This window comes from Parasteatoda tepidariorum, chromosome 6 (genome assembly GCF_043381705.1).
Source record: "Parasteatoda tepidariorum isolate YZ-2023 chromosome 6, CAS_Ptep_4.0, whole genome shotgun sequence".
Taxonomy (NCBI): Eukaryota; Metazoa; Arthropoda; class Arachnida; order Araneae; family Theridiidae; genus Parasteatoda; species Parasteatoda tepidariorum.
This window is the reverse complement of record NC_092209.1, coordinates 24,481,469-24,504,925: the sequence shown is the minus strand read 5'-3', so window position 1 is coordinate 24,504,925 and position 23,457 is coordinate 24,481,469. Positions and strand designations below refer to the sequence as shown.

The 23,457-nt window shown below is 25.6% G+C and overlaps 1 protein-coding gene and 1 long non-coding RNA gene across 2 annotated transcripts; both read right to left on the bottom strand.

The window, feature by feature from the left end:
• Nucleotides 1-8,818: 8,818 nt before the first annotated feature.
• LOC107447928 (uncharacterized) lies at nt 8,819-16,781 on the bottom strand. Its single transcript, XR_001584593.3, has 2 exons — nt 16,641-16,781; nt 8,819-9,002 (listed from the first exon to the last, which is right to left on the bottom strand). It is a non-coding gene; the product is annotated as an uncharacterized lncRNA (long non-coding RNA).
• A 4,981-nt stretch (nt 16,782-21,762) lies between these two features.
• Nucleotides 21,763-23,383, bottom strand: LOC107447929 (coiled-coil domain-containing protein 28A). Its single transcript, XM_016062966.3, has one exon. The coding sequence runs from the start codon at nt 22,647-22,649 to the stop codon at nt 22,020-22,022; it is 630 nt and encodes a 209-aa protein (XP_015918452.1). The 5' UTR covers nt 22,650-23,383; the 3' UTR covers nt 21,763-22,019.
• Between the last annotated feature and the right edge of the window lie 74 nt (nt 23,384-23,457).

Sequence of the window (23,457 nt, the reverse complement as noted above, 5' to 3'; positions counted from 1 at the left end):
TGAAACCAATATACACAAAATTACTAACATTCCTGCTTTTTTTTCAGAACAGATTTTATCATAAGGTTATCTTAAGATATAGTATCGGACAAGACAAGCAACCCCCCTTAAAACAATTGTGCCATATCCCTTTGTGAGGTCACTCATGTTATGGGGTCCCTTCCCTGGTGATATTCCATTTTGTTTACAAACATGCCAAAAGCAAACATTGGGTAGCATGTTTGCTTGTACTATCAAAATGTACAGTTTATTAAGGGAAGATAAATTAATGTCTCAACAGGCCGAAACAGGTAATGATACTTTAAATAACTCATATTATACATGGTAGGCTCATGTCTCAACAGACTGAAACTGGTAATGATACTTTATATAAACCATGAAACACATGGTAGGCTCATGTTTCAATAGGCTGAAACAGGTAATGATACTTTATATAAATCATGAAATACATAGTAGGCTCAATTAAAACTAAAGTAATAAACATGAACTAGATTTTTATGAGATACAAGTAACATGAAAAAAAAATGACATTAATAAAATAATGAGAATTCAATTGCTTCGTGTTGTATTTAAGAGGTATAGCTACCTATTTATAATGAGGTAAGTTGAATTAGCTTATCTTAGTTAAAGCTGATTTCCCTACTCTTTACTTGTTAGTGAGTTACGACAACTTATTTACACTAAATATCTAAAAATCATAATTCTAACCATAAATTTATCAAATTAAAAAGCGTAATCGTCACATAAATTTAATGAAAGGGCTCAATAAAAAGTTAAAGCTGTCATCTTCTAAGTTTTTTGGTATGCTGAATGTTATGAAAAAACTGTGCTCATTCAAGAAAAAAGTATTCTACTATTTGTATTAATAAAATATGTTAGTTAATAGACAATATTAATTAATGGATCTTAATTTCTAATTTAATTTTTTTTGAGAATTAACACTATTATAAAAACTTGATTCTTCATTGAAAAACAGATCAATTTTGAAATGAATTTATCAAAATTTATTTTCAAATCAATTATGTGCAGAATGACACAAAAGTAGCAAGTAGTATTACTAGACCAAACTCAAACATTTGACTAAAAAACAAAACAGATAAAAATATATTTAGCTAAACAAGGTAAACACCCAAAAATGTAAATTGAGCTTAAATTGAAAAGATGTTAAGTACCTTATTTTTAAAAAAAAAAAACTGAAAGAAAAAATATTATAAATATATTCACACAAGGCCTTTTATCTTTTCTCCCAATTTTGACTTTATTATTAATAAAATAAACTGAATGCTGTTTTTGTTAATTTTTTTTATAAAATATTGATAATAAATAAGGAATCACTGGAATGTGATAGATTTACACTTTAATTCCATTATTTACAAAAAGCCAGAAACTTATAGTCGATACTTTTTAAAATAGGAAAGTAAAAAAGAAAGAGAGTAAAAAGCCCTAAACTATTTTTATACATTTATTTAAAGATTTAAAACAAAAATAATACAGATGTATTTAAAAATAAAATGGTAAAAAAATTGATAACGCATGGCATATATAATAACAAATAACATTCATGTATGATAACTGAAGTATAAAGCATTGAGACTCAGTAATAGAACTAATTACATAATTAGTTAATAGTAGACAGTTTAATAAATACAAGAAACTTTATATTGCCTAAAAATGTAAACTGGAGATGGAAAAGTAAGCCTAGTCAAGCTTTCCTCACTTAGATTCTTTCAATATTTCTCCCAGTATATGATAACTATAATTTAAAGATAATATACCTTTTTTTTTTTTAAATGTTTGAAATATTCAATGAAAAAAAAATATTTTCAAATAGTAAAAACTATTACACCAATCAGATTTTCAAAAATATGAGTTCTTCAGTTTAATCACAAAATTAAGAAAAAAGCATCAATTATCAAAAGTTATAAACCATGATGAAATTATGAAGTTGGGCTATATATATTAAAACTTCTGTCAGATACCAAGTCTTCAGCATTATATATATAGGAATTTATATAAAAACAAGAAATTTTTTTGGCAACACTAAATGAACTTTCAATAGATAAAAATAAGTTTGGTACACAAAAAAAAAAGAAATAAAGATTTTTTTTAAATTTTTAATAGTTTGCCTATAAAGCCTTTAATAAATATAACAGAATATTTATAAAATGTATAGGGTCAAGGCAAATTACTCTTAAAATATAATAAGAAAAGGGAACAAGACTTTCAATGTCCAAAATATAGAGAGGGTAAACATAAGATTCAAACAGTATCATTTAATGAAAATTTTTAAATACAGGAAGCTGAAAAATTGTTAGTAGTTTTCAAGACAATTTGAAAGTTAAGCTGAGAACAGAATGTTATAAGGTCCGTCCAAATTCTTTTTTTTTTCTTAATTAATGAAAGAGAGAATTTATATATTGAAAGAATAATTAAATAAGATAGAAAAAAAATAATTCAATCATGAAGATTATTTCCATATTTCACCAAGTTTATTTTTCTTATTTGTATGTTTTTTCTACAAAAATACAAATTTAAGAATTAAAATCAAATAAATGACTTGGTCATTCAGAAACAAAATAATAGATTAAAACCAGTTAAATTTAAATATTGATTTCATTAAAAAATGAAATTTAGCAAACATGTATCGTTATTTGTAGAACCATGATAAATTAGACTAATTTTTATCCGATTTTACTCAAAGAAAAAACTCCTACATCTAAAATAATAATGATTTTTCGTCAGTGACTTATCTACAATAAGAATATGATGAATATGGCTATAACTGCTAATTAAAATTTTCTTAACCTTTTATTCATGTATCTAACATTTTGAGTTAAGGGTTTCAACAAGCTTCGAACATTTTCTCGCAATTGGCCTCTCACGAAATTATTTTATATTCTGATATGTCAATATATCATACATATTTCATTGGTTTCATATGTATAATAAATATTTATAATTTTATTTATTTTTATTTTAAATATTAAAAAAAATCTAAATCTCTTAAACACCATGTAATATTAAACACCATGATCTTTATATACTCTTAAACGATATAACAACTCAGTAAACTCAAATTTGTTTACTTTAAATGTTCAAAAAAAGAAGAAAAACAGACAAACAGTATAAATTATTATTCTCTAAATTGATCCTTGTTTGCTGCAAATTACAGATAACTTAAGTCTAAGGCAGCTTTTTGAAAGCCTCTATAGTCATCTGAAATTACATTTTTCAGTAAATAATATACTGTTTTTTATAATTGTTGTGAGTTAGTAACAATTATAAATTATTGCTAGGTTAATTTTTTGCATATCTTTTTTTAGAGCTCTTTACGCTAATAACAAAAATGGCGCAAAACGACAAATTTCAGAAAAATTCACACAATTTGGTGAAAAAGTGTTAGTGATATAATTTTTAATGGTTTAAAAGTCAATTAAATTCAGCACTGTCAGGGCTCATTAAAAATTTCAAAAATGATATCACCAATTTTCTTTTAGCTGGAAAAGTTTTGACAAATAGGTTATTTTTAAATATATTGTGTGCTAGGTTTTTTTAAAAAGTTTTCTTTATTAAAAAGAGCTTCAAAAAACACTTTAAAGTGACCAACTCGAAGCAGCAATACTAGTTGAAGAATTAATCTAAATGAGTTAGAAATGTAATATTGAAGTTATATATAAGAGACATTTCCTGGCTATCACATCTCACGAGGAAAATAAAGCAGTAGGTAATGATTTATAAAAAACAATGGAACTGTTAATTTTTATCGAAGAAAAAGGCAGTAGTTACAACTGGAAGAAATATTTGATACCAGACATAGCATGAACATATGAATTGTTTTTCATCTTGCTTATACAACAGAACGATTAAACACACATCACTAGATTGGACACTATCGAAAAGAACAGCAATAAATAAAAAAAACATTGACAGTTTTTAGCTTAAATCCACATGAAAAGAATAGTAGTACATTAAAAATTCATTTATAAATTTATTAAAATATCAAATGGCCACTTTAGATTAAATGCTTTCAATCTAAGTTAAATGAAATTGTCATAAAAACGTTTCTTTCTTTCTTGAAAGGTCGGAAAATTTTTTAAAAAATTAACAATATAAGTTACATTTCTTACACTGTATATTGTTTTTTTCTTCTGACATATGTTGCATAAAAGTAGAATAGTAAACATGTACAATAATAATATATAATACATAAAATAAAACTAAACATTGTTAACAATTGTTAAATGTATCAGTTCAGAGATTTAACAGTAAGATTGAAATTTCTCTTTGCATTAAGAGGTTAGAAGGAATATTTGGTAAGTTAGTATCATCATATATAGTTAGCCAATTAGTGTTTTATTGCATTGTTGATAAATTGGCATTTCCATGCACTGTTAGCAGATGGTATTTTAAGTGATCTTTTCTGGTAAAAACTTTCTGGCAAAATGTGCATGGGAATGGCTTTTCTTTGACATGCACAGATGATATATGAGATCTCAGTCTTTCTTTTCGACAAAATGCTTTTGCACATAGATGGCATACAAAAGGCTTTTCCCCAGTATGGAAGCGTAGATGTCGAAGAAATTTGCTTTTATGCCGATTTTTAAAAGGGCATATTGAACAGTAGAATAATTTATCGATCAGCTGGCAGAAAGCCGGAGGATCTGAAAATAGAAAATATAAAATACAACATTTGTTAAGATTATAAGGGTAAATATTTAAATATGAAACATAAAATTATCTTCACTAAGTAATAAATGTAGTAAATATACTGGATAATACACAATTGAATAAAACAACAGATAAGTATAACAATAAAGTAAAAAAATTAAATATAATTTCTAGTTGCTATAAATAGAAAAATAATCATATAATAAATAAATTATTCCTATCAGGTTAAGTAAAAAAAAACTAATTAATAAAACTAATAAGAAAAACCTAATTAATAAAACTATTAAAAAACCTAATTAAAAATAAGATTTTGTATAAATCTTTATGAACTAGATAAGAACTAAAAAATAGCTAATTATTAAAGCAATGATTATTAAAGCAATGTTTCAAAATATACTATTTGAAACAGTAGAAAAATTAAGGTAAATCAAATAAATTATTTTCTGTACAGTCAACAAAGAAATGATGATTAAACAAATAACTTTTAATACAATTCTTTTACAGGACAATTTTTATGCAGGAGAAATTTTAATTTTGTGTCGCTTAAATGATCACTCTCCTCTCCATAATGTCTAAATAAAGAGCGATTCCGAGCCTTCTTACTTTTTTCTTGCATGCTAGAACTGTTCACAGTTGTAATAATAATATGTTATATAATAATAATAATACATTTTTTGCATAGCTTATAGATAATTCTTCAAACAATTTTTTCTCTACAACAGGTAATAATGTTTTACAAATATATTCACCTTAATATAAGGAATTATAAGTATGAATAATAAAAAAAAACTTTGATCTATACATGGAATAAGTACATGAATTTATGCATGGCATAATACTTTTCATGTATACATGAAAAGTCTGATTAATGTATAACACATAATCTATGTAAGAGCAATGTGATATTGGATTACTGTTATATCTATATTTTTTGTTAGATCAGGGAAATTTTAAAACTTAGTAGAATACATAGGCATCAATGTAGAATGTTTTGCTACTAATCAATATTGGATACATCGATTTTTTTAATTATCTGAAGAAATTGTTTCCTAAACATCAAGTTTCAGATTTTTTTTTTTTTTAAATTTACAGATTATTAAACTTTGGCTTTGGTTTAATTATATACAAAAAATGTTAACAAACTCGCTATTTATAATAATGACAAATATTTCTTATCATATTTTAAACAATTATTCATATAAATATCATTGCAATTATTCTAACATAAATTCTAAGTTTATCAAACAATTTTGAGATTTCAGAACCATATTTGAGGAATTATCCTTCATTGAAGATCCTATTTTCGAGGTCATCCACTGGAAGAATTTAATTGCGTACAATGTGGCACAATTTCGACTAACTTTTCAAACCTGAGAAACTTTAGCAATAAAGTGTTATGAACTTCAGTCTACGCTATAAATCTGAAACAAAAGGTTTTTCAAACATTAATAATAACAGTAATTAAAAAGTGCATAAGTAACAGAAGATTTAAATTACATTTGCTCTCTTAATGCATTAGTTTTTTCTTCTCTTTTTACAATTTCTTTTAACGCCTAAATAAAAAAAGTCACAACGACATAAATACAAAAAAATAAACATATTTTTTTATTATGAAGAAAAGCATATTTTATAAGTTTAACAAAAATTAGAATTTTTCATACATAGATATGAGAGTTCAAAAATAACATACTTCACCAAAAGAACAGACACAAAATGTTTCAAGATATTACAACTGTTATTCAGTGTTCTTATGAATGACCACTAGATGCTTCTTCAAATTACTTTTTTGGCTGAAAGCTTTAGGGCAAAGCAAACACACATACGGTTTTTCTCCACTATGAGTTAGCATATGCCTCTGGAGCTTGCTTCTATAAGGATTTTGATAGGAACAATAACGACAGCAATAAGCTTTAGTTCCAAATTGGATTTCAGTGCAGCCTGAAAACAAAATTTTTTTTGTATTAAAAAACACATATTAAGCAGCTTATTTTAGCAGAATACCAATAAAATTTGAAATTTAGCATTTTATAGAATCCTTAAAACTGGCTGACAAAGCATGAAATGATTAAACATTTCATTCAGTGTCTAGATGTTCTTGAGAATACTCAATGACGAATTAGAAAATTATGAAATACATCAGGCATTCTATAGAATGCTAGCATTTTATTAATTTTTAAGAGCATAAACATTCAATATCAGAAGTTAAACAGAAAAAAAATGTTTTGTAGAATATATGAATTGTAATAGAAAGTCTGAGAAAAAATATACTTGCTATCGAAGCTAAGTAGAAACATTGGATAACAAACACAATATAATACATATTAATGAAATTTTAATTACAGCAAATGAATAAAAAAAGTTTTATAAAAATTATATCATCAGAGGGAAATATTTTAATAACATATAATTATGAAAATAATTCTCAATTATAAAATATAAAGTCACAATAATTACAATTGCATCAAATAATTTCATAAGTAACAAAAAGGGTAAAAATGGTTTTTAAATTAAAATTTAATTTTTCTGTGAAATTGAATTTATTCTAGCTCTTTCTAGAGTTGTTTTTGATTGTAGATGGCTTTTATTTCATTAATTTCTATTGCACTTACTTTTAATTTTAAGTAATCATAACATGCTAAATATTAAAGCACCAGAGTTAAATGAAAAAAAAATTAAATAAATGCAGTAAAATAATTAGAACATGTTTACATCAGGAGCATTTAGATTAAATATTGCATCTTTTTTTTAAGCATAAAACGTCTAAATACAACAAAGTAAGCATAAGGGCAGACAATACATTTTATTGAATCCATTTATAGTTAAATAGAGTAATTTATTTGGCACTTTTATACAAGAAAAATGGTTACACAATAACAAAACAGAAATGAAAGCATTAAACAATGGGAAGTAAATTTTGACCAAATAAAATTCTGATACTTTAATATATTTAAATATCAGAATAAATTATTAAATATACATCAACAAAAGAATAAATCAAGTTCACATAAAAAAAGGTTTTATTTTAGTTTTATGTTTCGACCCTAATGGGAATCAATAACTGATTTTTAACTCATTAATCAAAATTTAATAACTATATTTGATGTTTTTGATCAAACTCATGCAAAGTGAACTTAAAAAATTTAAAGGGGAGATGATTGAGTATGGAGCTTAATGGCACAATACCTGGAAAGTTCTATACTGCACCTAACTCAAACATTATCACAAATTATAACAAAAGCATATTGTGTTAGAAACTAAAAAATACAAAAAAAATTAGAATTAATAAAAAATAAAGAGAAAAAACGATGAAGTTAGATCAAAAGCATACGATCTCTAGGTTTAAATCTTTTAGGAAGAAAGAAAACTGCATTTATCTAAAGATGGTACAATGCCAACTTGGTATTTATTTGGCCGATTATGACTTAAATTTAGGGTAACATTTTTCTTTTATAGTAGAAAATTTATTATGCAAAATATTTTAAACACATAATCTTAAGGAATATATACGTTTTAATATCACTATAGGACAGTGGCTCTCAACTATTTTAGCTGTGAAGATCACTAGGTTTGCAAAAAAAAACTTCTGAGTACTAACTTCTAAATAAACCAGTAAAAAATATAATGACCAATAGACATTTGTCATTATATTTTAAATTGTATTCTACATTTAGGCTCAGTGTTCCCATGTTTGTAGCTTACTTCAGGGCCGCAGCTAATGGTTTGGGAGCTACTGCTATAGAAGATAAATGCTTTTCTTTTCTCCGTTGTCATTATTGTAATTAAAGTGTAATGTATAATGAATCAAAGCAATTTAAAAATACATTTCTCATGAACAAAAATACATTAACTAATGAATTAAACACGAAAATGTAACGGAATAATAAAGGAAGTTCAAGTTAAAGTTGAATTTAATTTTTTTATATCATGCAATAATATGATTGAGTGAAGTAACTTTTTGAACTAAATTCACTCAATGCTCTGTTTGGAAGAAACAATCACATAATTTTAAGTTTCATAAATTTTTTCTAAATTTATCAACTTTGACCAAGAGCCTCAGATTTATAAAATGAAGGTATTAAAAAGACAAAAATAATATATCATTAAAAAAAATATCTGTAAATTATTCAATTAATTCTTAAAAATTTAGCATAAACAAATTGAGACATTGTTGTTATGTTATACACAGATAATAAGTATATAGGAACAGGATTAAGAACGTGCTCAAATATTGACACACATGTGCCTTGCAAAGTTCGAATTGTAGTAAGTTTGATAAGGACAATATGGACATATATACGTCGCAGAACGTCTAACAAAGGTGCGTGTAGAATTATCTGCAAAAAAATGAATAAAAAAATATAAATATTAGAAGTTTATAAATGAAATCATCAACAAACATAAAAGTATACACAACAATGTATTTGTAATTTAATTCAAGTTTGATAACTTTTAATCACTATTTATTTAATATGTATATAGTGATTAAAAGATACCAAGCTAGAGTGCAGTGCGCTAAGTTTGAATTTAAGATCACCACCTTGTTAGATTGTACAAAAAAATACTAATTGTTTGAAAATAAAAATTGCAAATTTATGACAAAAACATCAAAATTAATTAACCCATACACTGATTTTCTGTAGTTGCTAAGCTATTTCTGTTTAGAAATACTAAAATGCAAAAATGAAATTAATATTCCATAAATTAAACTTTTTTCAAAATTAAATGTTTCCATTTCTAAGTACTTAATTAAAAGCTGGTTAACAATCGAGTTTCACAAAAATACAAATTGAAAAGATTACTTCAAACTTAACCCTTTTTCAAACATCAGATAATGAAAAATGAATGTCGTACTTATGTGAAAAAAATAAAGGTTTGTCTCTAAACGATAAAAATGTTACAAAAAACATCAAGTTCTTCATAAATGGAAAAAATTTATAAGAAAATAACATAAGATAAAAATGATACTCTTGATGCTAGACCATCATGGTCCAGGTGAAAATGTTTATAGTGAGTGCACAAAAATACTGTAAATATTAACTCATACTTAAATTTTACGATATTTTAACATTAATCCAAATTTAAAAATCAATGCCTTATTTTGATAAGAATTTTCTAACAAGAAAAGTATGAACTAAAAATATGAAGTAAAAACTATAATATAACTATATAATATAAACTATAACTATAATATAAAAGTAAAAACTAAAAATATGAAGTCCTTCACAAATGGAAAAAATTTATAAGAAAATAACATAACATAAAAATGATAACATAAGACAAATGGAAAAAAATTTATAAGAAAATAACATAACATAACATGAAAATGATACACTTGATGCCAGACTCATGGTCCAGGTGAAAATGTTTTTTGTGAGTGCACAAAAATACTGTAAATATTTACTCATAGTTAAATTTTACAATATTTTAATATTAATCCAAATTTAAATAAAATCAATGTCTTACTTTGATAAGAATTTTCTAACAAGAAAAATATGATTGATGAATTCATAGTATCTTCTAAAAAATTTCACAGATTATTAATGATATTACATTTCGACAATTTAAAGCTTACAGTAAAGGTTTAGGAGCTCATGCCACTCTTCCTTTATTTAAAGGGGTGTCAAGGTTTTTTACATTTATTTTGGGGTAACATCAAAGCAATTAATAGTTTTATTTTTGATGAAACTTTTGAAAAAACAAATAACACATTTTGGATGTTATAATTGGGATGAACGATTCAGTGTCGAATGTACTAATGGACATAAAGAAAACATTGCATCCATGTAATAGAAAATGGGAATTCATGCCTCATTTGTTATAATGGGAGTTGTTCCATAGAGTGTATATTGCATAAATATGTGAGGCGTAACAAGCGATGTCAATTTTTAGCAAAATATAATGTAATTAGCTAAAGAGGTTGCTAACTTTTATTAGTGAGAATATGAAGTGAGCGATGCGGTGAATACCAAAATACATATTGCATTATTCTTTTCATGAATTTTAGAAAATTATTCAAGCACTTGTACTGACTGGACTACCAATATTGCTCTACTCTTTAAAGGAAATTAAACAAATTATTTTACTTTTTGAGTAAATAGATTGGTTAACTTTTTGTAGCTTTCAGTTTTATCTTATGAGCATTTTTGAAATGCTAACTTTGAGCTAAACACAAATAAATCATAACAAAAATTAAATAAATTACAATAATTTTTGAACTGTTACGTTCAATCGCAAAATATACTAAGTACTTATAAATACTAAGAGAATAGATAAGGAAAATACATAGACCAATTAAAGGTGCAGCTAGAATATCAAAAATGCTTTCCTTTTAGTATTATTAGATGGATAGATGTTTTACATAAAGAATTCAGTACTATTTTAAATTTTATGCTTTTATTGTGTAAAATTAAGGGGCATTTCAAATATTACATAAGCACGCGTGGAATTGGGGTTTGCTTATTTTTGATGATATGGAGAGAGGGTGAGCACAAGCTAAAGACTTGTACCAGGAAAAATACACTAAAAATAATTAAGGAGAAAAACTACATTTTGAAAATAAAAAAATTATCTTAACCATAAAGAGAAGTTTGCAAACTATTTATTTTTGCATTTAGAGTGCAAATTTGTATGACTTTTGGTTAGCTAACTGTTTCTTGGGGCTTTTATCACACAAAAAGTTCCATTTTTCTATTAATACATGTTTTATCACGATTTCTTATTGTTAGAAAAATATTAATTTTAAGACAATTTTTCCCTCTTTCTGCAAGAACATAAAAATCTCCAAAATAAGAAGGCCATCCCAAAGTAAATTTTTACCATTTTTGCTGTTAAGTACAAAACTTATTTAATGTTTGAACAGCTACAAATTTTATACAGAAGTATATGTTTTTTAAGTGTCAAAAATCAAACTAAGACACATAAAATATACATAATTGTCTACACTTGAGCATGACAATATATTCTGTAAAGACTTATACAAAAAGAATGAAGTAAATTCATTTACTTCATTTTGTTAAAAATTTATATTTTATTTGACAGAAATGCTAATTTTTCTGTTATATAAAATTATGAAGAACTCATGTAAAAAACAAAGTTCATATACATTAATGCAATTTCCAATAGCTTTATTTTAGCAATTTGAAGATAATTAATTATATATAACAAGATTAGTCATTTTTTACAGTCAGTTGGTCTTCTCTCACAGACTTATCAATTTGCATTTCATGCTTAGTCACTCTAATCAAATGTATAAAAAAAACCAACTTATATATTTTATGTGCAAATCATAGGATGTCCAGAAAAAAAAAAACTGAATAAAAAATTAAATTTACTTAAGAGAATTTCTTCAAAGGACTGATGCAAAAAGGGGACAATATTTTATCATATACAAATCCATAAAGTGATAATTTAAAAATGTTAGAAAAAGAATTCAGCCTAGAGGTACAAATGGAAATTTGAAATATAGTAACAAATTGAAAAATACTAAAAAACCAAATAAAATTTTACAGCTTCTGAATAATCAGTACCAATTTTTAGAAATATCTTTTTTAAATATTTAAGTCAAAAATAGTTATCTGACTAACTAAGTACATGAAAAGGGAAAACATATAAAACAGTGCTCTAATAAAGCTTAATGAGTCATTTTTATATAAATAAAATACTTAAACTTAGTCATACTATATATATATTTTTAGGTTTTATTGGATGTCAAAGTTGATTTATAATTTTCATTCATCTTGTATAATTTCCTCCAGGAATTTTACTATCCATGAAAAATATTAAAATTTGTCTATGAATAAGTATTATAAAAAAAGAGGGGATACATTTTTACAGATTAACATATAAGAAAATTACTTAAAACGATTACGAATCTTAGAAAGCTCACAGTTTAGAAAACAGAATTAGCTGTGTAAAATTGTCACATGGAAAAACGTGAAAGAGTATATGAAATGTAAGAGATATGTTTTGAAGATAACTAAAAATTAAATATTACAAGGGAATATGGTAAAGAATATACTGATCATTTTGATCAATTCTGATCATTTTGTAAAACATAAATATAATGAAAACAATTAAGATTGTAAAAATTACTTTTCCAAAAAATCAACATTATTTTTCGACTAGCAAAGTATCAAATATATTTAAAAGAAAAGCCTTCAGTAAAGGTAAATTACATCATGAGGCTAGAACATTTACATAGAATTTGCAGAAATATAAATTTATTTTAAAAATATTTACTATACAGAGAGAATGAGAATTAATTGGCAAACTTCAATGTGCATTAAGATTTAAAAGAAATTAAGTCTGACTTAATTATGTAGGATATCTAATAGTATCATGAGATATAATAATTTTACCATATGAAACACGACACACAATCATAAAGAAATGTGTGAAATTACAAAAGTCCATTGAATAAAACTCCATTTAAAAAAAAAACCTTCTTACATGTGAAACAACAAAACTCAGTTATCTTAACTTTTAAAGGTTTCATTCTACTACAAATAGTAAGAAAATTTCCATTCCTCCTATAAATTAAAACCACTGTAAAAAGTATATTAGGCACAGGTTCATGTTTTTAGCCAGTTTATCTTCAAGTGATTAGATTTGTCACTGTTCTGAGTACTTACTACTCTGAAATTTTACTCTGTAAATAAATCGAATATTCAAAAATTGGATGTAATTTTAAAAGAGAATAAAATGAACATCAACTTTTTGTAAAAATATTTATTTTGCAAATATATAAATATTAACAAAGTGCTTTGCACAAAAGTGTAAGCATATTCTTATATACTTTAGCATATATTGTAATTAATGTTTCAGAGACTAATAAAGGCTTATTAATTCGGTAATGTCAAATAGAACCATAGATATAAAGACAGTCAAGTTTTATGATATATATATATTATATTTTACTTAGGAGATATTTATAAGAATACAAAATATTATAAATCAGCTTAAACAAGTTTTTACCATTAACTTGTCTCATGGCATCAAATTACTGTATGTAGTTATTAAGAAATTCACTTGGAAAATATTGATTAACTGAAAATATTCTAGTCACACGCTTTTAAAAAAATAATTGAATTTTACATTCATAATCTATTTTTTACAAACATGATATCACAAAAAAATTAAATAGCTAATTAATCGAAGACATTAACAAATACATGAAAACATAATACAAGATTGATGATTTCATCAAATAAATTGTTTGAAATAATTTCCTTAAACTTCTTTTTTAAAAAAGAAAACTCTTTAAATATTATATTAACAAAGTTGAAATAAAAAAAAGTCTGTAACATAGCATTAAACTAATGACAGTATTTGCTTGAAATAACAAAATGAAAGTTTTCTTGTACATTTATTTAGAATTTTTAAGCTGTTTTTTAAGTTTTAAAATTCCAGCAAAAAGATACCACTTTGAAGAATGAGAATGGAACATCTTCAACTTAAGTAGTTTATACTATAATATTGTATGTGTGTGCATATATATTAAATGCATTTCAAATAATACTAAGGGGAAAAAAATTGTCATAATTAGAAATAACCAAATAAGTTAGTAATAAGTTGAGGAAGCAAGATTATAATAAAGCTACAGATAACTCAAGTAAAAATTTACTAATACAGATCAAAAAATACATATCAAGATAATAAAAATATGTATATAAGAAAGAAGAACACCTTTCGTTCTATGGGTATAGATTTGATCTCTAAGCCACAAAATAATTTTTAAACACATTAGAAATATAAAAAAAACAAGAGTCATACTAATTGACATTTTCAGCATAAGTAGCTATTACCAAAATATCCAATTATAGTTAGGAATCAAATCATTATTTAGTTGATAAATACATTTCAAACTAAGTAGATGATAAAGTGAAAAATCAGGCTTATTGACAAAATTATATTATAATGCCAAAGATTCTTCAACTCAAGTTTTGTATACATATAGATTAAAAAATAGTTATAACTCGTCATAAAAAGTTAATGGAGAACTATATAACAGTTTCAAGTATGAACTCGAGAAACAATTTTTAGTTAAGGAATTAAAACCAAACAATTAGCATTTATCAAAATGAAGGTTTTGAAAAATAAAACTTTATGTATGACTGAATAAATAAAATAATGAGACAAACCCCCGAAAAGTATTAATAAATAAATAATTGAAGGCATATTTAGATTAAGTAATAGTATATCTTTAAGATATGGTTAGAAGTGAAAAAATTAAATAAAAGTTGTAGAAGCAAACATATAATAATAATACCAAAAATATTATAAAAATTATAAATGAGATGATGAAATTAATTTAAAGTTAAAGAGGAGAGGCGGTAGAATATCACTGAAGATTTTTTAACTTAGGTGTACAGGTTAGGTTAACTTAAATAGGTTAATACAGCAGAAAGACCTGCATCAGGAATTGTAGGACCTAGCAAAGTCTCGAAAAATATATTTTTCTAGATAACTCTTTACGGTAAACTAAGAACAAAACGTATCTTATTCAATTAAAAAAATAAATGATAATTAACAGCAATTTTCATATAATAATATTTTGTTATCAATTAAATGACATTTAATTAACTAAATATTTAGTATAATGAAATGTAACTAATAAAAAATATACACATATAAAATAAAATGAAAAAGAAAGCAGATAAGTTGAACTATTATTTTCATGAATAAAGACAAGTTTTTTCTCATCTTTTTTTTTCATTTGATGCAGAGAATTCACAGTTCAGATAATAATAACATTAAAAAACAAGCTTCAAATCAGGAGTGAAAATATGCCTATTTATATTAGTAAACAAGGAACAGAATTGAGTAGATTTTTTAATGAAAACATTTCAATAACTTAAACAAAATTAAAGCCTATTTGCAATAGTTACTTTTAAACATTATTAATAATACTGAAACATAAACACGTTTATTTCTCTCACTAAAGTTTGCTTTTTCTTAATTATTCTTATCTTTTCAACAAATTTTTAAGTGTGCTCATTTAAAAGAATATAAATGTTTAGCTCTCCTTAAGACAGCAAAAGGAAATAATTTTTTTATATACATAAAATTCAAGAACAGACTAAAATCATAAAAAAAGTTTCATTTTTTTGGAAAGAGGGAAAGGAGATTTATTCAGTTTTATTGTTAAAAAGTGTCTAGAAAATAGGCATTTCCAGAAAATAGGCATTTGGATATGGGACTATGCACAATTCACTGTATGAAACTCTGTACTGCTTGTTGTGATTTGAATTTGAATCATTGATAAGTCACTTCAATCACTGATTTTTTAGAAAAAAAATATTTAATACAGAAATTTTATTGAGCGAAATTAAAACATTGAGAAAAAAATTTAAATAGAAAAACTGTTACTCCAGCAAAAATAAATAAATAATAATATGAATCAACATAAAGAACTATTGAAAATTATATTAACTATATATATCACATAACATCCATTGGCTTTGTAATAACTTTACTGTTAATATTTCAATCAAATTTAAAAGTAACACATTCCATAGAATTTATATATTTTTTACAATATTAAAATTGAACAATTATAAGAAGCTCTTAATAAAATGGTTTCTAGGGTAACAGGTTATAATTATATGTTTCTTGGTTCGAATTTATTATTAACACATTTGATAAAATTCACATATTTAGTAAATAAAATGTATTTTTATACCATCCAAATTTAGTCTAGCTCAATCATTAAAACTGAAACATTATTTGAATGTCATAATTCTATAGTTAACAGATCAAATATATTGGTTCAATTAACTTAAGAATAATTAAGCATCATTTTGAAGATCAGATACATTTTACTTAAACATTATTTACTGCATTGCATTCCACATAGTTTATTTATTATTTAGATGGTTTAATTTCATATATATATATATAGATAAATGACAGTTAAAGAAATGAAATTTAGAAAGACAATCAGATAGCTAAATTTATGTTAAAGCAACTCTTACTTTTCTATTTTCTCTGATGCATTTTATGTACAGCAATCAGATGGGATTTTAAAGAATCTTTACGGTTGAAAGTTTTAAAGCATATATTACACACAAATGGTCTTTCTCCGCTATGTATTAAAATATGACGATGTAATTTACTCTTTTGAACAGTCTTGTAATTGCATAAATTGCAGAAATATACTGAACCTAATTTTCTTGATCCTGAAATAGTAAGGTAATCTGCAATGAAGAAGTTTAATTATAGAGTTAAACCTTCAATAAAATATTACATTTCAGATAAGATAAAGAGATCTTTTTAAAATACTGAAAGAGTACATATATATACATATATAATTACATTGTTGTAATTCAGATGTTCTAAAACCAATAAATTTAATTTTTAAAGAGTTGTGTTGAATAACAACACATTTAAAGTTATTACACATAAGTCACGGATGTGTTGTTACAGCAATGTGTCAAGTGCAGAGTTTTATTTTATGCATTATTATAGAGTTATTTTTAAAATTTTCGGAAATAGAAAATTTTTAAGTGATTGAATTTGTGTAGAGCAATACCCAAACTTTAAGCTCAATGAATTAAGGCAGCTTAGCTATTATTTGCTTACACCTAAATTAGTTTAAGAAAGTTTAAGATGCAACACCAAAAGAAAAATTTAAAAAAAAAAAAAAACACTCAGAAGGAGATTTGAAAATAAAACATCACACATACATTGTGTAACAACAGAATATCAACAAAAAAAATATTTCTAAAAATAATTAAAAGCATCTAAACATGTAATTTATGTATAAATATAGATCTATAATTAAAATAAAATTATCCTACTTATATAATGCATTCATATTTTTTAAAAACACATCTATAATTAAATAATATTTATATTTTAATTACAAAAATAAAACATTTTATAGAAATTCATGAAACACTTGAGTTATTATTCATAAACCTATAACCAGAAGAAAATTACAACAATATTTTCTAAATATGTTTAATTTTAAGAAAACATTTTATAACTACACTAATATTTTTTTTAAGCAGTGAATTAAATAATTAAAGTATGCAAGTTAAAAGTCAGAAAATATTATTTTGTTGAAAATAAATTTTATTGAAACACTGTAAACACTAATTGAAAATTAATGAGACCATCAAACTGAATATCAATATATCAACAACAAATGAAATTAAATATATCTGAGGGGAAAAAAGTAAGGCAAAAGGCTGGTTGCACGTTTTTAGGGAAAAAATAAGTTTTTTAACATAATAGATTTTAACAATATTTGAAATGGCTAGAATAATAACGCTTCAGAATGCTTAAGATAGGCTAAAAACATCTTTATACAAATGAAAAATTAAATATATTATCTTTCACACATTTTTTTAATGTTACAGATGCTCAAAAGTATTGTACAGTTTTGTTACAGCTTTGTGCCTTGGTGTACATTTTGAAATCAGGGTACTTTTGTTCAAGGTTTAGGATTAATTATTATTTTTTTTATCTTTATGGAGTTAAAAGTTTGTAAATAAAAATTTAAAGACTATTTAAGTAACAACATATTACATCAAAAACCCATTTTCATTCAAATTCACTTTCCCAAATATAATGCCTATAATAATAATAATTTTGCAAATAAAAAAGTCACAAAATTAAATTTTAAATCAAAATTTCATAATTAATTCTGCATAGAAATATCAACAGTAAAACCTTGATGATTACGTCATTTTTTTCATTTGTGAAAATATAAATAAATCTGGCAGATTCATCTCCACATCAAATAACTTACAAATGTCAATAGTTTCTCCCCTCTCACCCCACCCATCATTCCTCTTCCTCAATGGCAAGTTTAAAATAAACACATTGATGAGAACAAAAAAATTTGTGACAGTAAAAATTAGTAACAAAGCAGTTCCCATTTCAAGCTTATATTTAAACTTAACTTCAGGCATTATATTTAAACTTAAGGCATTTTTTTATTTACAAAAGTATAAATAAATCTGTCGTCACCAGGTCAAATGTCTTACAAATGTCAATAGTTTCCCCCCTCCTTTTCTACCAATCATTCCTCTTTCTGGAGGGCAATTCTAAAATAAACACCACATTGGCAGTTACTATACATTGGCAAGAACATAAAATTAGTGACATCCATAACAAAGTGGTTACAATTTTAAAGTAGTCAGAATAATTTAGAAAAAAAAATAAATAATAATAAATAACTAGGATGAGCAAGGATAACAATCTATAAAGATGCTTTTTCATAGTTGCAAAGCTAATTTACTTACTAACAAAGATAAATATTTGCTGCACTAATCATATAGTGTTTTCACTACAGCGCGAGAATCTCACATAATTTTTTTCTTTTCTCGCATTAAAAAATGATTACCGCGAGAAATTCGCACATTCTATAAATCAATTTCAAAATTCACGAATTTCTCGCATTTTGGTAAAAACTTCGAATTACGCCATTTNCTTCGAACTACGCCATTTAGAATAAAATCCGTTTATCTGTTCTTCTTGGATCTTTCATTATTTTCAACATCTGCCCCATTATCTAGCTTCCCTATTTACCAGTATTGTTCAGAACCTCTTCAAACAACAGAACACAACCATGGAACCCCTTTCAGAAAACATTTCTCTGCAACCACGCGTTTACCATAGGTAAAGTTTCTTCATGAAAGACGTTCAAAATTTTTATGCACTTATGTAAGATGGACAAATACCTTATAGAAGACGTTAACAATGTATTATAATTAAAGAAATGATTTTTTTCAAGAGTTTTTGTTTTTTTAGAAATCTCACTTAACTTTTTGAAATCTCACCCTGTTTTTGAGAAAGGGTGAGAAATTCTCACCCATTTTTTTTCTATGATGAAAACACTGTCATATTAACATTAAAATATAGAAATGAAAATTTAATAATTGTAATGCTTAAGAGAATAAATTTTCCCAAATAGCTTTAACCAAAAAATAAATAATGCTTGAAAAAAGATTATTACTGGTTCCTTTCAATATACTATTTAATCAAAAACTTAAATTAAAATTCCTTAACTTCTGCAGAATTTTAATGAAAATTCAAAGACTTCATTAATTAATATTTTTTTCGAAATAAATTAGGTGCAACCAACTCAATTTTTAATAGATTATAAAAATGAAAGGACAATCAGAATATTGTACATTAAATAAAATTTTAAAATAATGCACAATTTTCATCATAAAGGTTTTTATTATTAATTTTAATATATATATCAAAAATCTGTATAGAATGAAAACAAAAACATTAGAACTCATGCACTAAGATTATCTGATAAATGTCATGGATAATATTTTCATCGACATTAATAGCAAAGACTGTATAACGATAAGAAAAAAAAACTTGTGTAATTCACAGTTTTGATATAAAAATTTCAATAAAAAAGAATAGGAATTAAAATTTTAAGTCTTAAAATAATAGTAAGATTTGAAAAAGACTAACATAAAACTATAATAAATTCATAAAAATGAGTTTAACAGTATTTAAATTTTAATATTTTATAACACAATAATTAGGTTTTGATACACCTTATAAACACTGAAAATGCAGGAAAATTAAGCGTACACTCTTTTAATAATAGCTTTAAATGTAGTGTCCAATAAAAAAAGTAGTATTTAACTATTCAAGGTTCTGCCCAGGTTTTTTTAAGTGCCCTATTTCGGTGAATTAAATTTATCTTTATTTTTTTGTTGTTGTTATTGTTATTAATTTACGTCGCACTAGAGCTGCACAATGGGCTATTGGCGTCGGTCTGGGAAACATCCCGGAGGATGATCCGAAGACATGCCATCACAATTTTGATCCTCTGCGGAGGGGATGGCACCCCCGCTTCGGTAGCCTGACGACCTGCGCGCGAAGTCGAGCACTTTACGGTAGCACAGTTTAACGAGGACCCATACCGCACACCCTCGGTCCCTACGCAGACTGATCCAAGTGGGTCACCCACCCGCACACTGACCGTAGCCAGTGATGCTTGACTTCGGTGATCTGCTGGGAACCGTGTCTTAACGATCAGTCCACTGCGGGACCTTTATTTTTTTGAAAAAATATAAATATGGACATTATTGACAGAACAATTTTCAGGGGTTTCTTTATTTTGTTCAATTCCTTCTAAGGCAGGAATAGTTTTTTCTCCACAGTTGTTTTAATTATGAGCAGACACTTCATTTGAATTCGAGTGGTTGTTTGATGAAAAATGTTACAAGTTTTTACCTGAGCCCTTGGCATCTAATGGTTCTTGTATTACTCAACATTTCAAGAATTTCCTCAGTTGGAGGGTTCTCCGAGCCTCCTTTTTGAATATCTGCTACAAAAAATTTCAAATCTTTGAAGTTCAAAATCGTTTTTGCAATTGCAAAAAAATAAAACCTACTTTGACAAAAACAAAAATTTGACAAACGACAATATGAACACAACAAGCTCATATGAAGAATCTAAAACTTTAACACTTTCCACTCTGAATGGCCTTCAAAAAGAAGAAAGAAAGAATTTATTCAGTGATTTTGACAACTAATTAGTGAAACACAACCCAGTTTTTGACGTCTTAGTATGCCACAGCGAACTGCAGTGGCATTTGAACTGCACCCACTTCCTCTTTCCCTCTCTCATTCTGTAGCCAAATTGTTTTGGTTGCTCATGGGTATTGAATTTTATGAAGCATCTATTTTTGAAGTAATAAATTTTGTGAAGAGTCTATTTTCGAAGTAATAAATTTTGAGAAGAGTCCATTTTTTGAAAAATAAATTTTAAGAAATGTCCAAAATGAGACTAAATTTTGCCCCTATTTATAGAAAAGTAATATATTTTATAAAAAAGTAATTTTTTAATATAATTTTTAGAGATAATTTAACAAACAAAGATAATTAAAAATGTAATCAAATCCATCCTTAAAAATTACTTCTTAGCTTCTAATGGAATACAACCTTGTGATATAATTAAATTTCCACAACTTAAAAGTATATATTTATAACATTATAAAAGGAACATACAATATGTTACATATATGTAGACATTATTTTAATTTAAGTTCCAAAATGACAGCAGGTTTAAAAGATGTAAATTGTGTTTGGTATTCATAGAGAATAAAATTAGAAAACAGTCACTTTAATCTTTTTATTTTATTAAAATACTATAACTCTTTCAATAGAAGCACTTTTAAACATAAGTAAAATTAAGCTAAGAAATGTTAGATAATTATAGATTCAAATATAAAAAAATTTATCACAATAGCAATAATAAATTGGTAAGAAAAAAAATAAGAAGGAAACTAATGTTTTAAATGTTCATTCCTTGACTTGATATGCAGTTAAATTCACAAAAGGAAAAAATCTAATGTTAAAATTCATATATCATAGTTAAACATCAGTTTGCAAATTAGAATTTGAAATTTGTAGCTGTTCAATACTTCGACTTAACTGTTGTAAATTGTCAATTAATTTTCTCAGATTTTCTCTTCCAAGACGTCGCGCATCTTCAGATTGGGGTATTTCTTGTTGAGCATTTAGTTCAAAATGTACACGAGCAAGCCTTTCCTGCTGCTCGCGTACTTGCTCCATCTTTTCAAATGTGCAATTTTTACCGAATGCTTGCAATTTTCCTAAATGGAAATCATCTAGAAGCTGCAGAAGACCTTGTTCCATCTGCCGCACTTCAGTAATATCAGTAAGAAATGTATGTTGCTCACAAGGCCTAACATTTGATGGGCTTTCATTTTTTGACTTACTAGCTCCTCTACTAAATTGGGCTCTACGAGGTGTAACCCTGTTTTCTATTTTTCCAGAGGTTTGCTCATCACTTAATTGTTTACAATTTTCAAGTTTATTGCTGTGAGCAGAACAAGATGTCGGTAAATCAAAGCCATTTTTCACAGTTCTCCCAGACCAGACAGATGTTTCAATATTTGAAAACACATCACTTGTATCTGGACAATCGATATCAAGAACTAAATCTGGAAGAGGCTTGTCTGGATCATTTTCAGTTGACATATTTAAAAAATATAATTATAATTTTGAGTAAGTAAGGACTAAGTTTGAAAAATTTGATTTGATTACTTTTGAACAGTATTCTGTCATAGAAAATTTCATAGATTCATTCTCCAGTAAACATACGAGTATATAATGTGTTCTATAACTAATTTACAAATAAAAGTACAATAATTGTACAATTAAGTTTTGGATAGTTGATTTTTTTTAAAAGAAAACAATTCAAAGCGTTGTTTATAGCACATTCAAGTTAATAGTCAACAGAAAAGTACTGTGACTAATTCGACCAAAAAATAGGGGAAAATTAACAAAACACCAGATATTTCTTTAATAGTACAGATGATAAGTAGAAACAGCTTGACGGCCAGACCACCTACAATGAATGAAGCCGTACTAGGACATTAAACGAATCTATAAGTTTAAGTAATTAGCAAAACATTTGTATCATGGGGGTATTATAAATCATCGAAAAGTACGAAACCAATTTTCTTTTTTTAGCAAGAGAAATAGTATACATCCGGAAGAGAATTCAACAACTGAACAGACGTTATAAGAGTTTACTATATGAAATATATTCAAGAATTTGTATATGAACACATTTATAAAGGTAAAATTAATTTGAAATTATTTTCATAATCACAAAAGAATATTTTTATTAATTAAATTTCCTATCACAACAAAATATCATTTTTATATTTGTTTATTTCTTGTAATGGATGACGGTCACAGCTAACGTAAGTTATATTTTTAGCAAATATCTATTAATAAAAAATATTCAATCATTCAATAAAAATCATTCAAATTTTCATTC

Coding starts and splice junctions, on each gene's coding strand:
- LOC107447929 (XM_016062966.3), bottom strand. CDS start 22,649: ATGTCAACTGAAAATGATCCAGACAAGCCTCTTCCAGATTTAGTTCTT.